The sequence below is a fragment of the Geotrypetes seraphini genome, chromosome 14 (genome assembly GCF_902459505.1).
Source record: "Geotrypetes seraphini chromosome 14, aGeoSer1.1, whole genome shotgun sequence".
Lineage (NCBI taxonomy): Eukaryota > Metazoa > Chordata > Amphibia > Gymnophiona > Dermophiidae > Geotrypetes > Geotrypetes seraphini.
The window spans coordinates 49091777-49118040 of NC_047097.1; the positions used below are offsets into that span (position 1 = coordinate 49091777).

General features: G+C 41.4%; 1 protein-coding gene across 7 annotated transcripts in view; it reads left to right on the forward strand.

The window, feature by feature from the left end:
* Positions 1–26264, forward strand: part of ZNF280D (zinc finger protein 280D) — a 235533-nt gene that overhangs the window by 70028 nt on the left and 139241 nt on the right. For all 7 annotated transcript variants that reach the window (XM_033920137.1, XM_033920139.1, XM_033920140.1 and 4 more), the window contains 3 exons: positions 488–553; positions 642–1009; positions 23782–23899. In XM_033920137.1, the coding sequence (XP_033776028.1) occupies positions 488–553; positions 642–1009; positions 23782–23899 (552 nt within the window). The remainder of the gene's footprint in view (positions 1–487; positions 554–641; positions 1010–23781; positions 23900–26264) is intronic.

Here is a 26264-nt window from a genome sequence, read left to right on the forward strand (position 1 = left end):
CTGGCCAGTGAGAGATCATATTTCTACCACATCTCACCTGTAAATGAGAAGATCCTTTGAAATTGTGAAATTAAATTCTTTGGTGGGGGTATGTGTGGAAAAGAGAGATTGAGCTTGTGGGTGAGGGGAGAGAGGGTATTGAGCTATGGGAGGAGAAATTTAACACTAGGGAAGATTTTAAAGTATTGGGATTTGGGAAGGAGTTTGAGTTGGCTAAGGTTAGTGTTGGCCAGGACTGTGCCTTAAATTTCAGCAGCCACGTGCTGGCCTCTTAGTCTTAGGAAAATTTTCAGGCAAAAATCTGTGCTTAGTTTTGATTGACTTCTTTTAAAACTTAGAAGACATATTTGGATGCTTAGATAAATCAGTTGGGCATTACTGAAAATTAGCCTGATTAACCCTTTATTGTATTTTTTGGTATCAACATGGTAGAGCTTTGTATACATTCACTGTATTCATTGTTGTGCTTATGGCTTTTCTAATGCAGATAACTTACCTAGAATCAACCATGGTTCATCACCAAGAGGGATGCCAAATGGTGCACCCAGCAGAGGTACACAGTAATTTTTGTATTTGAACAAATATAGCTTTTTCTTCTTTCATTCAATCCTTACTGAAGTCTGTTTATTTTGCATTAACAGGCACAGTTTCAACATTCAAACCTACAAGTCAACAATATAAGACTTCCACCTTGAGCCAAGGTGCTGTGGCAGTTTCACCAGTATATCAGCCAGCACCCAGGCCTACTACTAGCTCGGTAGTTCAACCTGTACCCAGACCTGTCGTTGTTTCAGGATCTCCCCACTCACTTCAAAGACCAATTCCTACTTGTATACTGACACAGCAAATGTCTAGAACAAATTCTGGTTTATCGCAGCCAGTTTGCAGACCTGTGACAATTCCAGTAACAGCACAGCCAGTATCAAGAAATATCTCTGTACCAGTAATGGCCCAGCCAGAGCCACGGCCTGTAGCTACAGTAACAGCACAACCAATCATGTTAAATCAGGTAACATGTTTTCTGTTAAAAATTTGTATGGTACTCTAAGGAGAAATGCCCATGATTGTGTAAGAAATGTAAAATGTAATACAATTGATGTTTATATGGCAATTGCATTTTAGGATTTTGGATTTCATGATTTGCTTTTTCAGACAGAAAATTAAGGCAGTTTACTTTGTAGGTACAGAAAATATTTCTTTCCCCTAGAGCACAGGTGTCAGTTGGTCCTCGAGGGCCGCAATCCAGTTGGGTTTCAGGATTTCCTCAATGAATATGCATGAGATCTATTAGCATACAATGAAAACAGTGCATGCAAATAGATCTCATGCATATTCATTGGGGAAATCCTAAAAACCCAACTGGATTGTAGCCCTCGAGGACTGACTTTGACACCCCTACCCTAGAGAGTTTATAATCTTAAGGCAAAGATCTCAAACTCAGTTCATTATGGGGCCAGAATGGAGCAAAATATACTTGAAGGGAAGCAATCAGGAAAGACAAACATCATCCTTTTAATGCTGGGGCTAACTTGAAACGCTGGTGACATTCCTTGTGTCTTCAGGAGAGTGTGGTGCAGTGGTTAGAGCTACAACCTTAGCACCCTGTGGTTGTAGGTTCAAACCCCACGCTGCTCCTTGTGACCCTGGTTGCACTTTCTTCTTCTGACTGTGCATCCAATCTTTCTTCCCTTCTTTTAGCCTGTATGCTTCCTCCTGACCTCATTCCCCCCCCCCCCAACGTTTTCTTCTTCTCTCCCTGCCCTCTCTTTCTTTCTCTCTTCATGCCCCCTTTCTTTTTTCTGTTTCTCTTCTTTCCTTCTGTCTCCTTGCCTGCCCTCTTTCTCCCTCCCTGCTCTCCCCCAAGCCACTGCCACTGCCATCGGATAACAGGCCCCCAAAGCCGCCCACCGCTGGCCAAGCTCTCCTTACTTCGGGCCCACCAGCATTCCTCTCCCCGACGTCAATTCTGCCGTCGGAGAGGAAGTTCCGCTGGCCAGAACTTCCTCTCCGACAGCAGAATTGATGTCGGGGAGAGGAAGGCTGATCGGCCCAAGATCGACCTATTGGGAGAAATGCTGCCGGATCCTGCCTTTGAGGAAACAGAAAGTAGGCCATGGTGAGACCTCATCTGGAGTACTGTGTGCAATTCTGGAGGCCACATTACAGTAAAGATGTGCGCAGAATTGAATCGGTTCAACGGACGGCCACCAGGATGATCTCGGGGCTCAAGGGTCTCTCGTACGAAGAGAGACTGAACAAATTGCAGCTCTACACTCTTGAGGAACGTAGGAAGAGGGGAGACATGATCGAAACATTTAAGTACCTCATGGGACGTGTCGAAGTGGAAGATGATATTTTCTTTCTCAAGGGACCCTCGGCCACAAGAGGGCACCCGCTCAAACTCAGGGGCGGAAAATTTCATGGCGACACCAGAAAGTATTTCTTCACAGAGAGAGTGGTTGATCATTGGAACAAGCTTCCAGTGCAGGTGATCGAGGCAGACAGCGTGCCAGACTTTAAGAATAAATGGGATACCCATGTGGGATCCCTACGAGGGTCAAGATAAGGAAATTGGGTCATTAGGGCATAGACAGGGGGTGGGTAAGCAGAGTGGGCAGACTTGATGGGCTGTAGCCCTTTTCTGCCGTCATCTTCTATGTTTCTATGTAGGCAGGACCTGGCAGCAAGAAGAGCAAATCGCAAGCTTAACTGACCTGTCTCCCGCTTTAGCCCGCGAATGGGGTTCTAACATGTGCGTGCCGGCTTCCCTTCTCTCCCCCCCCCCCAGACATAACTTCCGGTTTCAGAGGGAAGAGAAGGGAAGCTGGTACAAGCACACGTTAGCCCCTGGAGCATAAATTCTCCAAGCCGTTTTTTTGTTGTTTTTTTTTAAATGTTGAGCAGCAGAGGCAGCAGCAGAATTCAGGAGCAGGCCAGTCAGGAGGGGAAAAAAGAGAAGGGAAGAAGGGAACCCGCTCTGCGATCGACTGGGGTCGCCTGAGTGAGCAACCTGTCGATTGCGATCGACGTGTTGGGCACCCCTGCTATAGACAGTGGGAAGATAAACCATAGCATTTGAAAATGCACAGTAAAGAATAATCTCTGAGGCTGGGCATGATTAGGGTGGATGGTACTGCCACTTTGATAATTGACTCTCTGACTTCCTGCTGACCCCCACACTTGCTATCTCTTGTGCCTTACTATGTTGCCTGCACTGGTTCAATTTAAGGAAATCACCAGGCTGCAAGGCTAAAATAGTGTGTGCTTCCTACACTAGACTGTGAGCCTGAAGAAACATGTTGCAGATGCCAGCCGACTAAAGAATACAGGATAAGACTGAAATAAAAGGATAGGGGTACAGGCCAGCAGATAGTAATGATTGCCATTTGGCGGGCCTCGGAGCAGGAGGGACTGAGCATCTCTCCTGCTCTCAACTTCTCCCAAAGGTTTGGGTGGATAGGGAAGGTTTGCGGGAGCATCCACTGGCAGGAGGGCGTGAACATCCCTCCTGCCTTTTTTTGGAGGGGGGAGGGGGAAGGATGGTTCTGGAGCGGGGGTGTGCCTGGCATGGGGGGCCCTCATTGGCAGGAGGGAGTGGGCATCCCACCTGCCATTTTCGCTGCTGTGGGGGGGAGGGGAGCGGTGCCAGTTATAAATATTATATTAATTTCAGGGCTGAACTAATGGTAAGACAAGTAAGCAGATTGTTAAGTGTTCGCTTTGTTTTGTGCATCGCAAAGTGATGTTAGAGCAGGGGTGCCCACACTTTTTGGGCTTGCGAGCTACTTTTAAAATGACCAAGTCAAAATGATCTACCAACAATAAAATTTTTAAAAAAACACAACGCACACTGTACGCATAGAATTGTTAATTATCATTCCTATTCCGGGTTTTTTTCAAAGAGGTCAAAGCAGATGACTCTATGCACTGTCACCTCAGTAACAACCATACAAAAATAGACAAATACTCAACCCCTCCCTTTTTACTAAACCACGATAGCAGTTTTTAGAGCAGGGAGCTGCGCTGAATGCCCAGCACTGCTCTCGACACTCATAGGCTCCCTGAGCTAAAAACCTCTATTACGGTTTAGTAAAAGGTGACCATATTGTAAAATATAGACAGCAGATATAAATTCAGACACATTTTGATCACCAAATTTAAAATAAAATTATTTTTCCTACCTTGTCTGGTGATTTCATGAGTCTCTGGTTGCACTTTCTTCTTCTGACTGTGCATCCAATCTTTCTTCCCTTCTTTTAGCCTGTATGCTTCCTCCTGACCTCATTCCCCCCCCAACATTTTTTTCTTCTCTCCCTGCCCTCTCTTTCTTTCTCTCTTCATGCCCCCTTTCTTTTTTTCTGTTTCTCTTCTTTCCTTTTGTCTCCCTGCCTGCCCTCTTTCTCCCTCCCTGCCCTCCCCCAAGCCACTGCCACTGCCTTCGGATAACAGGCCCCCAAAGCCGCCCGCCACTGGCCAAGCGCTCCTTGCTTCGGGCCCACCAGCATTCCTCTCCCCGGCGTCAGTTTTGCCGTTGGAGAGGAAGTTCCGCTGGCCAGAACTTCCTCTCCGACGGCAGAATTGACGTCGGGGAGAGGAAGGCTGATCGGCCCAAGATCGACCTATTGGGAGAAATGCTGCCGTGTCCTGCCTTTGAGGAAACAGAAAGTAGGCAGGACCTGGCAGCAAGAAGAGCAAATCGCAAGCTTCACTGACCTGTCTCCTGCTTTAGCCCGCTTAATGGGGCTCTAACATGTGCGTGCCAGCTTCCCTCCTCTCCCCCCCCCCCCCCGGACATAACTTCCGGTTTCAGAGGGAAGAGAAGGGAAGCCGGTACAAGCACACGTTAGCCCCCGGAGCATAAGTTCTCCAAGCCGGTTTTTTTTAAAATGTTGAACAGCGGCGGCAGCAGCAGAATTCAGGAGCAGGCCAGTCAGGAGTGGAAAAAAGAGAAGGGAACCCGATCTGCGATCGACTGGGGTCGCCTGAGCGTGATCGACGTATTGGTCACCCCTGTGTTAGAGCATCACTCGTCTAGTTTACATGGCATTTCAATATTAATGACCTTATTTGCATGGCCGGATCAGAGAATGAGCGATTGTGTAGAAAACCATGAGCTGAGCCATTTTCTGCATCAGGTTGGCAAATGTGATTGTCACAGTCAAAACTAGTTTAGTGACGATGATTAGATAATCGCTGACTTAGTGCATCTAGGCCTCAGTAACATATGGCTCTTCTCCATGCTGATCCAAGTTTCTTTTAAACTCATAATTTGAATATTATGCATTATGATTGTTTTGGACTGAGTGACAGAGAGACATTATATTGTGAGAGGAGTGAACATGAGATATAAACCAGATTAGAATTTGTAACGCCATTTGTAACACCTGAAGAAATGTAACACTGTCCATTAGGTCTGTTATCAACTATGATAGATATATTTTTTGATTGAGATAAACAACAATTACTTAGAAAAGCCATATAAATAGAAAACAAGATCAGGGACTGAAATAAAAAAGAACATACACCTATCTCTAATTAAGTAATTAATTAATCTCTAATTAAGTAATTAAAAAGTACCCCTAAGCCTAACAAATACCAAGTACCCCAACCCAAGCTCTGCCCCAGACCCACCCAAGCTCCGCCCCCATAATAATAGTACTAATTGTAATGAAATTTCATCCATCCACTTTTCATATACACACAATATAATCTTAACAATACATAATGCTAACTACAAAATAAAAAAAAAACATAAGGCACACTGTACGCAGAGAAATTGTTAATTATCATTTATATCAGGGTTTTTTTCAGAGATGTCAAGGCAGATGACTTTAAAATAGCAATACTAGTTTTTTAGCCTGTTACATTAACGGGTGCTAGAATATGTGTGTAGACTTAGGCATTTCTTTTTTTCTCTGTCTGTCTTTCTTTCTCTCTTTCTGCCCCCTTTCTTTTTTTTGTCTCACTCCCTGGCCCCCTGTCTGTCTTTTTTTTAATGTCTCTCTGCCCCCTGTCTGTCTGTCTGTCTTTCTGTCTCTCTCCCCTTGTATGTCTTCCCTTCTCCTTTCACCCCCCTCCCCCCTGTCCAGCAGCACCCCTTCCTAGAGAAAAAATAAGATTGGTCTTTGCACCTTTCCCTTCACCTCCACAATTCTCAAAACAAGCCTTCCTCCTTCCCTTTCCAATCCCGATACAACTCCACTTATCTACTTCCCTCCTGCTGGCCTAGGAACTAATCTGACTCTCTCCTTCCTTCTTTCCCTCCTACCCCGGACTTTCTGATTTCCTAGATTTTTACCCTTTGCCTCTTCCCTGTTGTTAATTCAAGTTCCCACCCCTCTCTGTTTTTGTCATGGCCCTCCCTCTCTCCTTAACTTCCCCCATTATTCGGGTGCGTTTCCTGATGCTGGAAGCCATGCGGCTGCTCATGTTTCTTCGGCTTGGGCTGGGCTCTGGCGGTGCTGCTGTCACTGTGTCCATGCTGCTGAGGGTTGTGCAGCGAGGACCAGGAGAAGCGGTAGAAGTCGTGCTGGTGGTCCTCCATGGACAGGCAAGTTCTGAGATGGCGGGTTCCAGGGCATAGACTGCACAGCTTGGGGCCGCTTCTCCCCCCTGCCCTGTGCCCCGCCGACAGCACAGCTCAGCTCTCCCCTCCCCACAATCTCAAGGGCCAGGCCTCCAACGTTTGTAAGTAGGCTCTTGGCCGCCTATTCCGCAAAAACCCGAGTTACAGCTATACGATGGGAGGGATGTCATTGAGTAAAAGTACCCAGGAAAGGGACTTGGAGATAATAGTGGATAAGACAATGAAGCCGTCGGCACAGTGTGCAGCGGCCACTAAGAAAGCGAATAGAATGCTAGGTATAATCAAGAAGGGTATTACAACCAGATCGAAAGAAGTTATCCTGTTGTTGTATCGGGTGATGGTGCGTCAGCATCTGGAGTACTGCGTCCAATATTGGTCGCCGTACCTTAAGAAGGATATGGCAATACTCGAGAGGGTTCAGAGGAGCGCGACACGATTGATAAAGGATATGGCAAACCTTTCATACACTGAGAGGCTGGAGAAACTGGGGCTGGAGAAGAGGAGAATTAGAGGGGATATGATAGAGACTTACAAAATCATGAAGGGCATAGAGAAAGTAGAGAGGGACAGGTTCTTCAAACTTGAAAACTACAAGAACGAGAGGGCATTCAGAAAAGTTGAAAGGGGACAGATTCAAAACCAATGCTAGGAAGTTTTTCTTCACCCAACGGGTGGTGGACACCTGGAATGCGCTTCCAGAGGGCATGATAGGACAGAGTACGGTTTTAGAATTCAAGAAGGGATTGGACAATTTTCTGAAGGAAAAGGGGTTAGAGGGGTACAGATAGAGGACTGCTACACAGGTCCTAGACCTGTTGGGCCGCCACGCGAGCGAATTGCTGGGCACGATGGACCTCTGGTCTGACCCAGCAGAGGCACTTCTTATATTCTTATATCTCGGCAGCAGTCGGACCCACCAGCAAGGCATCAGGTCTGTATGGCGACAAAGATGAATTCTCTTGGGGCAGGAACGTTGCTGAGGAAACATGCGCAGGCTCCTACTGCGCATGCGGGGACACGGCACCACAGAGGCATGGAAACATGGGGATTGAAGTACGCATGCACGCTAAGGGTATCATTATAGCGGATAGTGCAAAATATAGACAGCAGATATAAATTCTCAAAACTGACACATTTTAATCACTAAATTGAAAATAAAATCATTTTTCCTACCTTTGTTGTTTGGTGATTTCATGAGTCTCTGGTTGCACTTCCTTCTGACTATACATCCAATATTTCTTTCTTTCTGCCTCCTGCATGCCTTCCTCTCCTCCAGTCCTCATTCCCTTCCCCAATCATCATCTCTCTCTGTCCCTCCATGAGTCCAACATTTCTCCCTCTTTCATTCCCCGGATCATGTGCAGCACTTTTCACCACTGCCCACCAGCCCCATGTCCATTTCTTCTTCTTTCACCCCTCTCCAGCACTATGCCACATATCTCCCTCCATCACTACTATGTCCAACATTCCTCTCCCTTGCATCCCCTTCAATCTGTCCCCTCTCCACCACCATATCCAACATTTCTCCCTCTCACCCTTTCTACCTCTGTTTACTCCTGGCAGAATTATGTGCAGCTCTCCATCACTTCATTCTACTCTTGGATCCAGCATATCCCTCCTTCTCCCCTTCCACCTCCTGTGTGTTACTCTCTCCCTCTCATCTACCCCCATGTCCAACACCTCTCTCTCTCCCTTTCTTGCGCCCTTTGTCAAATCTCTCTATCCCCCTCCATGCACCATCTTCCCTTCCTCTCCTCCATTATTTGCAATTCCATCTTCTCCCCTCACCATGCATGTCTCCATCTACTCCCCCACCTTTCCTTCTCACCCTCCCCTCCCCCTGTGCCATCAGATTTTCTTCCTCTTAACTCTTCCCTCCCTCTGTGCCATCAGACATCCTTTGTCTCCTTTCCTGTACTCCAAGGCTTGCTTCTTCAGGTTGTGGTATCAGCACGCGACAGTGACTCTCACGTGCTGCCTGCCGTTAACCCAGAAGTCTACCCTCTGTCGCGGAGAGACTTCCAAGTCAGCGGCAGTTAGCTTATAGGAATTGCTGCCAATACTATGACAAGATTTTGTGCTGATTCGCTCACCCTGCCTCCGATTCGATAGTGATTCTCCCACCTCCCACCTCTGACCTAAAGCAGCAGTGGCAAACAGGTAGCTTGGTAGCCTCCCTGCCAGGGCTTCCCTCTGTCACATCAGTGATGTAATCAGTGATGCAGCAGAGGGAATGCCCCAGCGGGCAGGCCAAGAGCAGCCTGTTTTCCGCTGCTGCTTTAGGTCGGAAGCCTGGGGGAGGGGGACCGAATCAGCATTGAATCTGGTCACAGTATCAGCGGCAATTCCCACACCCTGCCTGCAGCTGACTCGGGAGGGGGGAATGAATCCATTCAATTGAATCGGGCAGCACTACCACATACCCCCAACAAGCAGCCCGCGTACCGCATGTTAAGAAACACTGTTTTACACCTCTCTACCGCTGGTCTCAAGACTACTTCTATCAGAATTCACCTCAGTGCTACAACTGCATTTTATGTGTAAATGGATAAGAAACCTTTATCTGTACGTCCTTTAATGTCCAGATTCATGAAAGTTGTTTTTCACACTAAACCGCCAATTGCTTGGGATCTTAATGTTATACTTTCTACTCTGATGAATCTTTCCTTTGAACCACTAGTGACTTCATCTCTCAAACACCTCACAAGGAAAGTGGTATTCCTAATTGGCTCGAAGAGTCAGTGAACTGCAACACTGGTGTAAGAACCACCTTACAAGACATTTTATACCGTGACAGAGTGGTTCTCTGTACTCATCTGAAGTTCCTCCCAAAGATAGTATTGGAATTTCATCTTAATCAGTCAATAGTTCTCCCTGTCTTTTTCCAAAGCCACATTCTCACCATGGTAAAGCAGCATTCCATACTGAACTGTAAACATGTTCTTGCTTATTACCTGGATCAAATCAAGCCTCACAGGACTTCAATTGTTCCTGCCATTTGATCCAAACAGATTTGGAACTCCTGTTAACAAGAGAACCATCTCCTTATGGCTGACAGGCTGTATCTCTTTTTTTTCTATATTTGGGCTGGGTTGATGCTGAAGGGTCATGTCACTGCACATAAAGTTCGAGCTATGGCCATTTCAGTAGCTCATCTCTGTTTTACTCCCATTGTAAAGCAGCTACATGGTTCTCCATGCATACATTCACTACTGTTTGGAGAATCTTTATAGACAAGATAGTCAGTTCGACCAAACATTTCTACAGAATTTATTCTCTGTTTGAATGCCAACTTCCCTCCACCCACATGTGAGAATATGCTACCTGCTTGTCCTAGGATAAAGCACAGTTACTTACCTGTAACAGGTGTTATCCTAGCAGGCAGATAGTCTTACAACCCTCCCACCTCCTTGACTTTTTAGTGGACAGCAATGGATGCAGCAGACAGAAGCAGGATGTTGAGCTACCCAGTTTTCTGCACCGTTTGCCATATGTATGACTACCTCCCCTCTGGGAGACGGTCTTATGTATGCACTCGATGCAAGGAACTGGATGGCCTGAAGAAGACTCCTGGAGGGCAGAATACTGGAACTAGAAGCACTTCGAGCAGTGGAAGAGGAGGAAAGGGAGGCAGAAAACTTCATGACAGAGGAAACAGTTGAGGAAGAAGTCAGGGAGTTAGAGAAGTTCATCGAGTAGGCATACAGGGAGGCTGTGGAAAATCACCAACAACAGTGGAGCTGCCAAGATACACCTACAGTGAGTGAGGACAACCACAAGGAAGAAATAGGTGGCGCAGCATTGAGACCTAGAAACAGCGGAGGGAAGCCACAGGAAGACGAGTCCGGTGCAAGCCAACGCCAGGATGAGGGAAGATGGAAGTGCACAAAGGACACGGACCTACGGCTGGAAAGATGGTCTTACACCAGGGACACGGACCTGCGGCTAAAGAGGCAAGAGAAGATAGAGAGGACAGCAATCGTTGTGGGGGACTCCATCAGACAAGTCAACAGCCACATAGCGGGAGGAAGACAGGGTCGGCTGGTGACCTGCCTACCAGGAGCCAAAGTAGAAGATATAGTGAGCCTTATTGACAAGATCATCGACAGCGTGGAAGAGGAAGATACGGCAGTGGTGATCCACGTGGGGACAAACAACGTGAGCAACAGGAAATACATCAGGGAAGGACTGAAGGACCAGTTCTGGATGCTAGGAGGGAAGCTGAAAACCAGAATGCTGAGGGTAGCATTCTCAGAGATCCTTCCGGTACCCAGAGCCAACGAGAAGAGGCAGACGGAGCTGCAGTCAACGCATCGATGAGGCGCTGGTATGAGAAAGAAGAATTCCACTTTGTGCGCAACTGGACGACGTTCTGGGGGAAGAACAAGCTATACAGGAAGGATGGACTCCACCTCAGCAGAGATGGAACAAGGCTACTTGCAAGCAACATCAAGAGAGAAATTGAGAAGTTTTTAAACTAGGAAGAAGGGGAAAGCCGGCAGTCGACCAAGAGTCGATGGTTCGGAAAACGGTATGCCATACAGGAAGATAACGGATCATAGTCAAGACAGAAATCCTGACGGATCGAAAGGGACACAAGAGGGAAGAAAATGCAAGAAAGTGGATACCATACAGGAAGATAGTGGGGAAAACTCACCAGATCATAAGCAAGACAGAAATCCTGACGGATCGAAAGGGACACAAGAGATAAGAAAATGCAAGAAAGTAACAGGCCGCAAACTCAAGTGTATGTACACGAATGCAAGGAGCTAAGGAATAAGATGGGGGAATTGGAAGCTATGGCACAGAAAGATAACCTTGACATAATTGGCATCACGGAAACTTGGTGGAACGAGGAAAACGCCTGGGACACTGTGCTACCGGGATACAAGCTATACCGCAGAGACAGAGTAGGTCAAAAAGGTGGGGGTATTGCCCTATACATCAAAGAGGGAATTGAGTCTACCGGAGAAAACATGCCGGAAACGAAAAATAAGGTAAAGTCTCTATGGGCCAAAATTCCAGGAGCAAATGGAATGGAAATGAAGATCGGCATCTACTACCAACCCCTGGGAAGTCCAAAGAAACTGATGGAGAAATGACAGACAAGATTAAACGCAACTGCAAGGGAGGCAACGCATGGGTGACGTCAATTATCCGGGGATAGACTGGAACCTAGACACCTCCGGCTGCAGTAGGGAGATCAAGTTTCTGGATGCTGTAGGCGATTGCTTCCTGGAACAACTTGTCAAGGAAAATACGAGAAGAAATCTAATTCTGGACTTAATTCTAAATGGACTATGAGGACCGGCGCAAGTTGTAGAAGTAGAAGGGATGCTGGGAAGCAGTGATAACAATATAAGCCGCTTCAACTTGGACACGGGGGCAAAACATCGATCCAGAACGACGGGCATGGCACTGAACTTCTGAAAAGAGAATTACAAAGGGATGAGACTCATGGGGAAGAAGATTAAGAAGAGGATAAGCACTGTAAAAACACTAGAGCAAGCATAAGGACACAGTCACCGAGGTGCAAAATCTATATATACTGTGTATCAATAAGGGATCCAAGAGGAAAAAGAACAAGGAACTGGCGTGGCTCACTGTAGCGGTGAAGGAAGCAATCAGAGACAAGAAGTCTTTGTTTAAGGAATAGAAATGGTCAAAAACGGATGAAAACTGGAAAAATCACAAACAACATCAAAGCAGGTGCCGTAAGGCGGTAAGAGAGGCCAGAAGAGACTACGAGGATAAATAGATAAGGAGGCAAAAAACTTCAAGCCATTCTTTCGATATATTAAAGGGAAACGACCTGGGAAGGAAGCGGTGGGGCCGTTGGATGACCATGCAGTAAAGGAGGACAAAGCCATCGCCGACAAACTGAGCACATTATTTGCGTCTGCATTTACTGAAGAGGATATACACAACATACTGGAAGTCGACAGGCTATACGCAGGAAACGAAGACTGGAAACTGACAGGGTAGACGGTCAGTCTAGAAGAGGTATGCAGGCAGATTGATAGGCTAAAGAACGATAAATCCCCAGGATCAGATGGCATCCATCCGAGGGTAATCAAGGAACAGAAAGGGGGCTATAGCTGAACTGCTCCAACTAATAGCCAATCTGTCGATCAAATCAGGAAGGATTCCGGAAGACTGGAAAGTGGCAAATGTAATGTAATGTAATTTATTTCTTATATACCGCTACATCCGTTAGGTTCTAAGCGGTTTGAAGAAAATATACATTAAGATTATAAATGAGAAGTAAGAAGGTACTTAAAAAATTCCCTTACTGTCCCGAAGGCTCACAATCTAACTAAAGTACCTGGAAATTAATAAAGAAGAGAAAATAAAGATGTTACGCTGATCTTCAAGAAAGGTTTGAGGGGAGATCCAGGAAACTACAGACCAGTGAGTCTGACCTCAGTACCAGGAAAGATGGTACAGGCGCTGATAAAGGACCGCATCATTTATCACCTAGACAGACACAATCTGATGAAGACCAGCCAGCACGGCTTCAGCAAAGGAAGATCTTGTTTGACTAACTTGCTGCACTTTTTTGAGGGAGTAAACAGGCAGATAGACAAGGGTGACCGGTCAACATTGTATGTCTGGATTTTCAGAAGGCGTTCAACAAGGTCCCGGATGAACGACTACTTCAAAAAATTGTGAGCCATGGAATTGAGGGTGAAATACTCACGTGGATTAAAAACTGGTTGGCGGATAGGAAACAGAGAGTGGGGTAAATGGACAATACTCGGACTGGAAAAGCGTCACAAGTGGAGTGCCGCAGGGTTTGGTGCTTGGACCCATGTTCTTCAACATATTTATAAATGACCTGGAAATTAGTACGACGAGCAAGGTGATTAAATTTGCTGCTTATGTCATTACTGTCAGGGTCTGCACTGCGCATGCTCAAGGATTGCAATCTAGCGATCCGTGCCGTGGTTTGGGGTGTGTCAACGATCATCCCCCATTTGCATGCGGCCTTTTATGAATTTGTCGGCCTGCATGCAATCAGGAACGAATCGGACACGGAATCGGGGGTTAGTGAATCTAGCTCAAAGTTGTCTGGTTTCACCCCAAATGCTTCATAAGTTTTATGTTCACAATGTGCTTCTGCGCCACTTAAAGTGACAAATTCCTTCTGGAAATATGGCAGGCTTTGTTTTGTTTCTTGGGCATCTCAAGAATGAGATGGCCCCAAAGTACGCTTTTGTGCATTTGATTAAGGCGAGTATACAAATGGCTTTTATCTTTTGATTTGACAGTTGCATTTGGGTTGCGGGGCTTTTCTACTAGTCTCTAGAGTGAAGGCCTGAGTAGTTTCTCTAGAAGACATCTGGAGGGCAGCAATGTGGTCATTGCCGCCTTCCTTTTGTGAAGCATTTCAAGATTGATGTTCAAGGCAGAGGAGATAGTGCGTTTAGCAAACAGGTGTTGCTTCTGAGGGATAAAGCTTTGGACCATTCCATCAGCCTGTATTGGTCTAGCAAGATGAAGCAGGAATTTGGGCTTGCCAGTCCAAAACCCACCCAGGAAGACAGTGGAGGTCTTGTAACTAGAAACTGATGGGGTGGAGCTTATCCAAATGGCAGCTTGATATATGCACAGAGACGCTGTCATGATTTTATTTCGAAGATTTGCTTTAGTTTTGCCTAATGGTAAAAAAAAAGTCGAAGAGCCGGGTTTCCCCGGAGGAATCTGTTGCACAGACTGGACTGGATGTCTATGTGGAGCGTAGCTCCCGAATTCAGCAACCAGAGGGATCTTCGGCTGGAGGGAGCATGCAGGCTAAGGCGTGTGAATTCTCCTTCGAGGGCACCACTCTATCTCTGGAGGAGCGGAGCCCACTGATTTGTCCTGAGGCAATGGAGTTGGTGTTGGTGGCTGAACCGGCCCGGGACATTGTCTTGCCGACCCAACAGAACAGGAGGACCGACCATGAGGAGTCTTCTTTGGCATCATTGCAATCAGTGGTGAGAATGGAATAAGTCCATGAAGTTTCGTTAATTACTACTGCGGCTACAGGTACTTTGGTTTCTATAAGGGATTCCAGAATTGTTTGCTCCCCTACAGAGAGACCTGAGGTCTTCATTATGGAGTCGATATGGGAAGCTATAGCTAATTTACAACTCTCGCTGGAAAATCAAATGCAGCAACTTTCCTCGTGTTGTATTATGGTGCTTTCAGAAAATCTGGAACTAAAAAATAAAGAATTTAAGCTTGGAAAATAAATTGGATGTCTATGAAACCAGAATAAAAGCTTTGGAAACACAAGCTTTAACTTGGGTTAAAAAGAGTGCAAATTTACATTTCAAATAAGAAATGGTGGAAAACTCTATAAGGAGATTATTAATTTTCCAAAGGTTTTTCCTACGATTGCATTAGTTATGTTTAAAAGATATTTAAATGGAATTCTGAAAGTAACGGAGACTTTATATCTGCCTCTCTCCAAAATTTATTATTTATCTAGGAGAATTACGGTAAGTCTCAAAATCCTAATCAGCAGAATTTATCTGCTGATAACTTAGATTTATCTTGTTTCCTGGATACTGAAGCTCAGGTTTCTGCCATGTTATTGGTACATTTTGCTATTAATTCAGATAGGGAATGAATGCTTAAATTTTTTTTTCAAATATAAAGATGTTCCCTTTTTGACTAATTTAATGAGAATGTATCCAGACGTGTCTCGTCCTACTTGGAAGAGAAGGAAACAGTTTTTTATTTTGAGACCTCAGGCATTGCATTTAAGCGCAACCATTGTTTTGAGATACCCCTGTAATTGTGTTTTGCTATATAATAATAACTTTATTTTTTCTATACCGCCACAATCTTGCGACTTCTACAGTCTACAGTGAAGAGGGCTGGACAACCAGTGAATTCCAGAATACAAATGGCGAAGATGTCACTGAACAGTCAGTGAATACAGAATACAATTAGTGAGAATACACAATATCAACATGTTGTTAATAGATTTTAAAGGGTATCTGACTCGGATATAAATCTATTTAACAGAGCTGTCTTAATTTCTTTCTGAAATGTGCCATAGGTCGACCTAGCTCTGTTGATGTAATTGCCTAGCCAGATCTGCTGTTTGCTAGCTTGAAACTTAAAAGTTCTGTCCAGAAAGGACCTGTATTTGCAATCAGTGATCTTTGGATAGGCAAAAAGATTGCAATTTCTGGTTGTCCTCGTGGGGATGTGTAGGTCGAAATGTGGTAAGAGATAGGTAGGGGCCATTCCCCACACCAGTTTAAAGCAAGAGAATTTGAATATTATTTGTGCCTCCATTGGCAACCAGTGTAGCAGTTTGTAGTAAGGAATAATGTGTTCGTTTTTCTTTAGTCTGAATATTAAGTGGACGGCTGTGTTTTGCACTATTCTTAATTTTCTCACAGTTTTTTTAGGTATACACACGTAAATGATGTTGCAGTAGTCCAGGGTGGATAGAATCAATGACTGTACCAGTAGTCTGAAAGATAGAGGGTCAAAATGTTTTTTGATGATTTTTAATTTTCATAGTGCAAAAAAGCACTTTTTTGCCACCAAGTTCGTGTGTTCGATCATGGTCAAGTGGATGTCTAAAGTGACTCCTAATATTTTTATAGTTTTTGATATTGGGTGATCGTGACCGTTTAGGTGTATTGATGTTAAAGAAAATAGGTATGTTTTCTATGAGCCATAGCAATTATCTAAATTTATTTCAGCTAAAGGGCAATGTGTAATTTCTTCAGGAGTTTTGTGCTTTCAAATTAGCTCAGTGAGAATATGTTTGAAGGGCAGTCTAGCCTCATCTTTAGTTTTCTTCTATATTTTGTTTGATGTTAAAATTCAGTCTACTTTCGGCTCCGACCCCATATATAGTGGACTAAGTATACTCTGTAAAGTATACCCAATTTCCTTAAAAATTATGATGAAGGGTAGTGGTATGCATCTTATGGATATATTTCTGTTTACATTGTATTTTATCTTTGACTTGTAAGATTGTCAAATGTTAATTATAAATAAAGAATTAAAAAAAAAGGTAGTCTGAATCTGATGATGTTCAATCTAATGGTATGAAATCTAATCATTTATATTTCTTTGTAGTCTGCAGAGAGTTCTCCAACAGGGGTTGGGTTCCTCTCAATTTTTGGCTTTTGAATTGGCAGCATCACTTCCTGTATCAATAATTCACAAATAATTCAGAGTGTCAGTCTCCTTGTACTGGTAGGGCACCATAACCAGTTTAAGCCTGAAGCAGTCAAGCAAGAGTCAAGGAAATGAAATGATCAGATAAGAGCAAATTATTACTGAAAAAATACCCCCTAGAAGGGTCTTTTGAACAATTCAAATAGTTGTGTGTGCTATTGGTACTAATAAATAAAACAAAATATATTTGAACTTCTACCATATGTTAGGGAATTGCAAGCAGATAACTTGTCCATGAAAGAATTTTGAGTCCATATACAGTGAACCCTCAATTTTTCCGGACCTTGTTTATCCAGCCTTTGGATTTAACAGACCTCATATTCATCACCACACACTTCCAGGCATGAAGGCTAGGCATGCGCACTGTCTCTCAAACAGCCCTTTCTGTTTCTGGCAGCAAATAAAGCCAAAGCACAGTCATGGATAAAAAACAAAAACACACAAACTTGAGTATAAAAGAAAAGTTGGATCTCATTGAGAAAGTGGAATTGGGTGTATCCGTGGCACGCGTTTGTGAGGAATATGGTGTCAAAAAACCACAGTATCGGACATTCACAAAGCAAAAGAAAAGCTGAAAAAATTTGCCTTGCTTTGAATTCTAATACTTGGTCAAGAAAAATTCTTAAATGGCACAAGAATCTTTGCTGGAAGAGGCTGTAATAAAGTGGTACATTCAGCAACGTTCTTGTGCAAATATACAGGGAGTGGAATTACAATCTGCAGCAAAGATTAGCTAAGTACATGAAGATTGAAATAAAAAATAGTGATGGGTGGTTGTGGAGATTTTGGAATCATGAACAAACGGATTTACAGTGAAGCGTTGAGTGCGCTGACAGAAGAGATTGAATCGTTTTGTAAGAAATTATCTAAATTAATAGAAGAGGAAAATTTATTGTGCAGATGAGCCATTTTGTTCTGGCGTTCACTGCCAAAAAATACACAAGCTTCTAAAACAGAAAGATCTGTTTCCAGCAGCAAAGTAAGCAATGAGCGAATCTCTATGCTATTTTGTGCGAATGCTGATGATTCTTATAAATTAGAACCAGTGATTGTTGCCCAAGAGCTTTGAAAGATTGCATGAATAAATTACCCGCAATTTATTTCAATTCTAAAAAAGCTTGGTTTACATCAAGTATTTTTAAGACATGGTTTTTTGAACATTTTGTGGCAGAAGTTGAGGTTCCAAGTGGGAAAATTATCCATACCAGCAGAAAACATCAAAGCACTGTTAATACTTGACAACACACCAATACATCCATCTGAAAATATTTTATGTGGTCAGGATGGGAAAATTAAATGCATTTTTCTTCTAAAAAATACAACATCTATTCTCCAGCCTATGGACCAGGGAGTTATTCTGGCAACCAAGAGGATATACAAGAAAAAATTTTTGCAAGAAGTTATGATGGTGTTCGAAGATGAAACGGAAGAAAGAGACGTCAGAGGGGAACACACATTGCAATATCTTTAAAAATATAATATTAAATCGGCTATATATAATTTTGCAGCCGCTTGGAAGGTTGTGAAGTGCGAAACAGTGAATGGATGGATAAACTTCTAAATAACATCGAGAGCGAAATGCAATTCAATGATTTTGAAGTTGAAGATTTTTACACAATGTTGAAAAATGCATGAGAAAATAATAGAGGGTGCTGAATGAACTTAGGGAAGTTCTGGTAGCTCCGCTGACTGACCTTGTCAATGAGTCTCTAGTCAGGAGTGGTGCCGGAAGACTGGAGAAGGGCGGATGTGGTCCCTCTCCACAAAAGTGGAAGTAAGGAAGAAGTAGGAAATTACAGGCCGGTAAGTCTGACTTTTGTGGTAAGCAAATTAATGGAAACGCTTTTAAAACAGAGAATGGTCAAGTTTCTGGAATCCTGTGGACTACAGGACTGGAGGCAACATGGATTCATTAGAGGTAGGTTTTTCAGACAATTCTGATCAATTTCTTTGATTGGGTGACCAGAGAATTGGATAGAAGATGTGCGCTAGATGTGGTGTATTTAGATTTTAGCAAAGCCTTTGACAGTGTTCCACACAGACATCTGATAAATAAACTGAGTGCCCTTGGGATGGATCAGGAACTGGTTGAGTGGAAGGCGACAGAGGATAGTGATCAATGGAGATCGCTCTGAGGAAAGGGATGTTTCCAGTGGTGTACCTCAAGGTTCTGTTCTTGGGCCTGTTCTTTTAACATTTTTATAAATATTGTTGAAGGGTTGTCGAGTAAGATTTGCTTCTTTGCGGATGATACCAAAATCTGCATAGAGTAGACATGCCGGATGGTGTGAATAACATGAAGAAAGACCTGGCGAAGCATGAAGAATGGTCTGAAATTTGGCAGCTAAAATTTAATGCTAAGAAATGCAAGGTCATGCATTTGGGCTGCAAAAACCAGAGGGAATGGTACAGTTTAGGGGATGAAGAACTTATGTGCACGACAGAAGAGCGGGACTTGGGTGTGATTGTATGTGATGATCTTAAGGTGGCCAAACAGGTTGAAAAGGTGACGGCGAAAGCTAGAAGGATGCTAGGTTGCATAGGGAGAGGTATGGCTAGTAGGAAAAGGAGTTATTGATGCCTCTGTATAAGACTCTGGTGAGACCTCATTTAGAATACTGTATATAATTCTGGAGGCCGTACCTTCAAAAAGATATAAAACAGATGGAGTCGGTCCAGAGGAAGGCTACTAAAATGGAGTGTGGTCTTTGTGATAAGGCATATGGGTACATACTTAAAGATCTCAATTTGTATACTTTTGTGGAAAGGCGGGAGAGGGGAAATATGATGGAAACATTTAAATACCTATTTAATATAAATGTGCACGAGTCAAGTCTCTTATTTGAAAGGAAACTCTGCAGTGAGAGGGCATAGGATGAAGTTAAAAGGTGATAGGTTCCGGAGTAATCTGAGGAAATACTTTTTTACAGAAAGGGTGGTAGATGCTTGGAACACTCTCCCAGAAGAGCTGGTGGAAAAAGAGACCCTCTGAATTCAAGAGGGCCTGGAATAGGTACGTGGGATCTCTCAGAGAGATAAAGAGATAATGGTTACTGTGGATGGGCAAACTAGATGGGCCATTTGACCTTTATCTGCCATCATGTTTCTGTGTTTCTAGAAGAAGCTCTACTAGAGTGGCTGGAAGAAGATGAGGGTGATCCTGGTTATCAAATTATGTCGGAGAGTGAGATAGCTGAAGAAGTTTTATGTTTAAGTTTTTTTATTGAATTTTTTTTCCATTTAACAACAAGTGTCTTAAATTTTCATACAATTATCTTAACAATACACTTGATATTTTTATAATATATTTTATATATAACATTTCTTGTCTTATTTTTCTTATGGTTTTATATATCATATAATTGTAATTATTTTTCTTATAAAGTTATACAATATATATATTGTAATGATTTTATCAATTATTATTTAAATATGAACCTTTTCCCCCTCCCTTTATTACGTTATTTTCATGTAAGAATATCATCTATTATAATATTTTATTTATAATATATGATAAAGAGAATAATTCCCTCCCCTTAACCCCTCCCCCCTCCTTCTTTATATTATTTTCTTATCATGGGAAAATGAAATTCAAATATTGCAATATTCTGTTAATGGTCCTCAAATCTTCTTGAACTTATTCATATATCCTTTTTGTGTTGCAAATGCATATTCCATCTTATATATATGGCAAACTGAGTTCCACCAGAAATTATAGTTCAATCTGTCCCAATTTTTCCAATTATGTGTAATTTGCTGTATTGCTATTCCAGTCATTATAAATAAAAGTTTGTTGTTATTTGATGAGATTTGACTATGGGCTCTCATTGTAGTACCAAATAGAATTGTATCATATGTCAAGGCTACTGGATTTTCTAACATCCTATTTATTTGGGGCCAAATTGATTTCCAAAATGTTAATATGAATGGACAATAGAATAAAAGATGATCTAATGTCCCTGCTTCTAGATGACAATGCCAGCATCTATTAGACTTAGAGCTATCAATTCTATGTAAACGTGTAGGGGTCCATAGAGCTCTATGTAAAATAAAAAACCAAGTTTGTCTCATAGATGCTGACATTGTACATCTTATCCTCCAAGACCAAAGTCGTGGCCATTGAGATGCATTAATTTGATGCTTAATCTCAATGCTCCAAATATCTCTAAGACCATTTTTTTTTTTTAATGTATAAATCCAGATATTAATTTATACCACATTGCGGCCTGGTGTCCCATGGAATCTATCTGAAAACATAAGAATTCCATACTATGATAATTATTAAGATTTTTCCATTCAGAGAACCCTGTCTGAATGGCCTGCTTCAATTGCAACCATCTGAAATATTGTGATTTATTTAAACCAAATTTATTTTGCAATTGTGAAAACTCAAGCAGTTTACCTTTATTTATTACATCTTCTAAAATAAGAATTCCAGCCATCATCCAATGTTTCCAGATAATTTTAAAACCGCCAACTTTGATCTTTGGGTTAAGCCATATTGTTTGAGTCGTTGATTTAGTTATTGGAATAGGAGTTAGATTACTTATATATCTTATAGTTTTCCAAGTATCCATTAATATTTTATGATCTTTATATAACCTTGGCATTTGAATACTTATCACATGACTCAGACGTAAAGGAAACATTAATCTCCATTCTAACCAGAACCAATCTGGTATATGTTCAATGGGTTCTGGGAGGATCCAATACATACCATGACGCATAATATAGGCTTGATGGTACCTATAAAAATTTGGAAAATTTACCCCTCCCTCCTCAATTGGTCTTTGTAAAGATACTAGAGCAATTCTGGGGTTTTTTCCAAGCCAAATAAATTTTGTTAATATTTTATCCAATTTTTTGTAAAAAGACCCCTGGAAAAAAATTGGTATCATACCCATTTGATAACAAACTATTGGTAAAATCATCATTTTTACAGTTTGCACTCTCCCCCACCAAGATATGCACAAAGGATTCCATTGCTCACACATTTCTGACACTTTTTGTAATAAATTTTTTTTCATTGATTATCATAGTTTCTTCTATAGTTTTTGTAATCCAAATTCCTAAGTATTTTAATCCTTCCTCTTTCCAAATAAAAGAAAATGAGTCAAATAAACTTTTTGTACAATGTACGTTGAGTGGAAGTACTTCTGATTTATTCCAGTTTATTTTATATCCTGAAAATTTTCCAAATCTTTCAATCAGTTCGAGTAGCTTTGGAATGGTTGTTTCCGGATTTCTCAAATAAAGTAATATATCATCCGCATATGCTGATAATTTATATTCTCTATCTGAATGTGGAATACCCTGTATCTCCTTTATCTGTTCTATAGCTAATAACAAGGGTTCTAAAATGATATCAAAAAGCAAAGGAGATAGTGGGCATCCTTGTCTAACCCCTCTTTGTAGAATAAATTTTTCTGAAAAATCATTATTAATATATAATCTAGCAACAGGGGAGTTATACAATGCCTTTATTATTTGTATAAAACCGGATCCTATACCAAACCATTCCATTGTCTGAAACATGAAGGACCATTCCACTCTATCAAAAGCTTTTTCCGCATCTAATGAAATAGAGAATGCTGGGTCATTGATGGATTTTGTCAAATATAACATGTGATGTGCCAATCTAGTATTATGAGACGAATGTCTTTGAGCAACAAAACCTGTTTGATGCATATCAATAATGAAAGGGAGAGCTTTAGCCAATCTTAATGCTATTGCCATAGTTAAAATTTTTCCATCCACATTTATTAAAGAAATAGGTCTATAGTTTGATACCAAAGTAGGATCTTTATTTGGCTTAGGTAAAACTATAGTTATTGATTCAGCCATAGTACCTGTGATACAACCTTTATTTAGTTGTTTCTGATATAATTTTAATAAATAGGGCATTATGATGTTTTGGAATGATTTATAAAACTCTACTGTATAACCATCTCCACCTGGAGCGGATCCAACTCTGAGGGACTTCAATGCTGTACCTAACTCTTTTAAGGATATTGGTTCTTCTAAACTTCGTTTTATATGTTCAGGAATCTTTGGTCCATTTATTAACTTTAAAAATTCTATACCATCTTTTTCCTTTTCTGAATAGGGCTCGGAAGAATACAAATCTTTATAGAATTTTAAAAATTGTTTTATTATGGGATTAGTTTGAGATAACATTTCTTTATTTTCATTTTGAATTGCAATTATTTTTGTTTTTTTCCTTTTTGCTTTGAGATAATTTGCAAGCAATCTTCCCGCCTTATTCGAATTTCCATAATACAGAGCTTGTTGTACAAATAAATCTTTTCTAATGATTTTTGAAGAAATTTCATTATATTTACCTTTAGCTTTTAACAATTCTTGTTGTGTCAAATAATCCCATTTTTCAATTAATTTTGATTCTAGAGACTTTATTAATTTTTCTAATTCTATAAATTGTTGTTTTTCTTTTTTTATTTTCATTGCTGAATAAGAAATAATTTGTCCTCTAGTTATGAACCAAAAAATGACAGATGATGAGAGTGATAAAGAGCCTACAATAAAAAAAAAAAAGAAGAAACTGAGTTAAGTTAGAAGTCATCTTGATGACTTGGTTTTGTTTATTGATTTGCCGTCAGAACCTGAGTTGCAGTAGTAATATTCTCATTTCTGAAATGTTCCAAAAGGCAAGTGACATTAGAAACTTCTTTTTTGGCCAATACAAGAATAAACGGCCCAACCGGACTCATTGTGTGCTGTGATACAGTGAATTTTGGTTTTTTAAAAAATATGTTTATAAATAAAAGTTAAATTTTGCAATATATATTGTCTTTGTCATAGTTTGTGTCTTTTTGTGTCTATTTAGCATGCATTTGGATTACACTCGAATATAACGTTCTCCCTCCCCCCCCTCGAGCAGTCTGTTAAATCGAGGGTTCACTGTATGTGCAAAACTAAGTAGGCTGCAAACAAAATGAGTTTAATGTTGAGCAAGCTAATATACAGAAAATGCTCTTTTCTAGAGTTACATTATGAGCTCATCGCCAGTTTCGCCAGTTAAGCCGTCGGGTGTGGTGTTTGGTACACGACAAAACACAGGAATAGCACAATACCAAGGAGGACAAGCACTCAACATGACAGGTATGTTTATAAATTCATATTAATACTTTTTTTTTCTTTGCCAAATATCATGTTTTAATTATGAATTGATGATAAATATGACTGTTGGTCAGACTGGATGGGACATTCAGGTCTTTATGTACTGTCATCTGCTATATTACTATGTTATGTTATGTTTAGCCATGGATACCATTCTAGCAACTATATGTGGGAATCAAACCAAACTAGGCCATTCAGTAGCAGAAGAAATGCATCAACCACTCGATCATGATCAAACTATTGTTCGGTTTTGATATGTCTGCTGTGAAGATTGTTAAAGTTGTCAGGGTCTTGCCCTTTCTTTTTTCTCTCTCTCCTCCAGACCTCATTCAGGTTTTATTTAAAATTTGATGAATTGCTTAATCTTAATACAAAGCAATGGACAAATCAAAAAAATAAAAATAAAAAAATATATATATATATCACCATATACAGAGAGTCAGTACAAATAACATAGACAAGTCACATAACATAAACAGGACCAAAAGGAAAGTGGGGAAGAAATACAGTATATGATAGTAAATGAGACGAGTAAGGGATATAACAGTAGGACGGGATAAAAAATAAAGATCAAAAGCTGAAATAAAAAGTGTGACTTAACTTTAAAAAGCTGGCATTTTAACTTGCTTTTAAACCTATCGATGAAACCTTCTTCTCTTATGTGTATTGGGAGGGAATTCCACAATTGCGGAGCGACAGCTGAAAAAATATATTGTCTCCATGTGTTAAAGGATTTGAGAGAGGGAACGACCAGCAAATGTTGATCATTAGATCTAAATGATTGGGTGGGAGCATAAGGTATTATGACTCTGTCAATAAAACGCCTCTATCAGATTCATATGGAAAGCAAAGAAATTTGACCATGTTTTACCACTTCTCAAAATATCTCATTTGCTCCCGGTGGCACATTGAATAACTTACAAGATATGTCTACTAAGCCTTAAATCGATACTCTATAAATTTCCTTCCTTTATTGCACACGCCTGGTCCGTCTATGTTGCTCCATTGGCGGTGGGGGAATGGAGCGTGGCAGGGTCGGCGGGGTTGGGAGGGAGTAGGGGAATGGAGTGTGGCAGCTTCGGGGGCGGGGAGGTAGGGAGAAATCACTGGCGGTGGTGGCTTCAGTGAGGGGAGCAGGCAGGAAGAGATTCTGGGTGGCGGCCAGCCCATGTACCTCCTGGGGTATACATACTGCAGGTTAAGAAACACTGTTCTAGACAAATGGGTTATGTCCACCTGCCAGCAGATGGCGGCAAGCTTAGAGATGACTTCATTCCTGTTATACTGTGTTGGATCTGTTTTCACACTCAGTATTTGTGTCTGTACATCTGTTGAAGAAAGAGAGTCTGTCTGGTACAGTAGTTAAGAATAGGTCAGTAGATCAGAAACAGTCTGGTGGATGCTCTTGGAAATATTTATTTGGAGCTCATGCCAATGAATCTATTTCTTAGTGTCAGCTCTACCATTCTGCACACATATTCAGCTTCCTACATCAACTGATTTAGCTCATTATTTCAGTGCAAAAGTTAATAATTTAAAAGCATCAAATACTCAAATGAATTTCACACACTCAATTGTCATCTTTAACTAATGCTATTTATGCAGACTTACTTTGGAAAGAATTTAAAGAACCAAATTGAGACCTTTTCACAAAATTATACAGCAAATATGGAAAGACATTCAGCCATCTAGATGATTTGTCCCTCAGAAATTATGAAATCTGCTCCAATGGATTTCAATGTTAATCTATTTGATTGGATGTATTATCTACTGGAAGAAGTTATTTTTCCAACAGATGGGGGTCATATATTTATTACGCCCATAGTTAAGAATCAAAAAGATTCTCTTTCATCAGTTAACAATTATAGACCCATAGCGTCAATTCCTTTCTTTAAGATTTTGAAGGGTCTGGGTCACGCCCAACTGTTGAACTATCTGGAATTTCATTCTCTAATGCACGATTCTCAGTCCGGCTTTCGACCAATATATAGCACAGAAACCGTCTTAGCTTCGATTTTAGATTCTTTGAATAATTTATTAAGTAAGGGTTCCATTGCTCTGATCATGTAGTTTGATTTGAGTTGTGCTTTTGACTTAGATGAATCATGATAAATTTTTGAAATGCTTGGCAGCAATTGAATACAAGGAAATGTATACAACTGGTTTGAAGGATTTCTATCTATCCGTTTTTATCAAGTTACCGTATTTTTCTCTCTATTAGATGAACCTGACCATAAGACGCACCTACATTTAGAGGTGGAAAACTCAAGAAAAAAAAAGTTTTGAACCAAATGGTGTACCCTGTCCCACCGCCCTGCCCTGTACCCTGTTCCCCTCTGATGGTCTA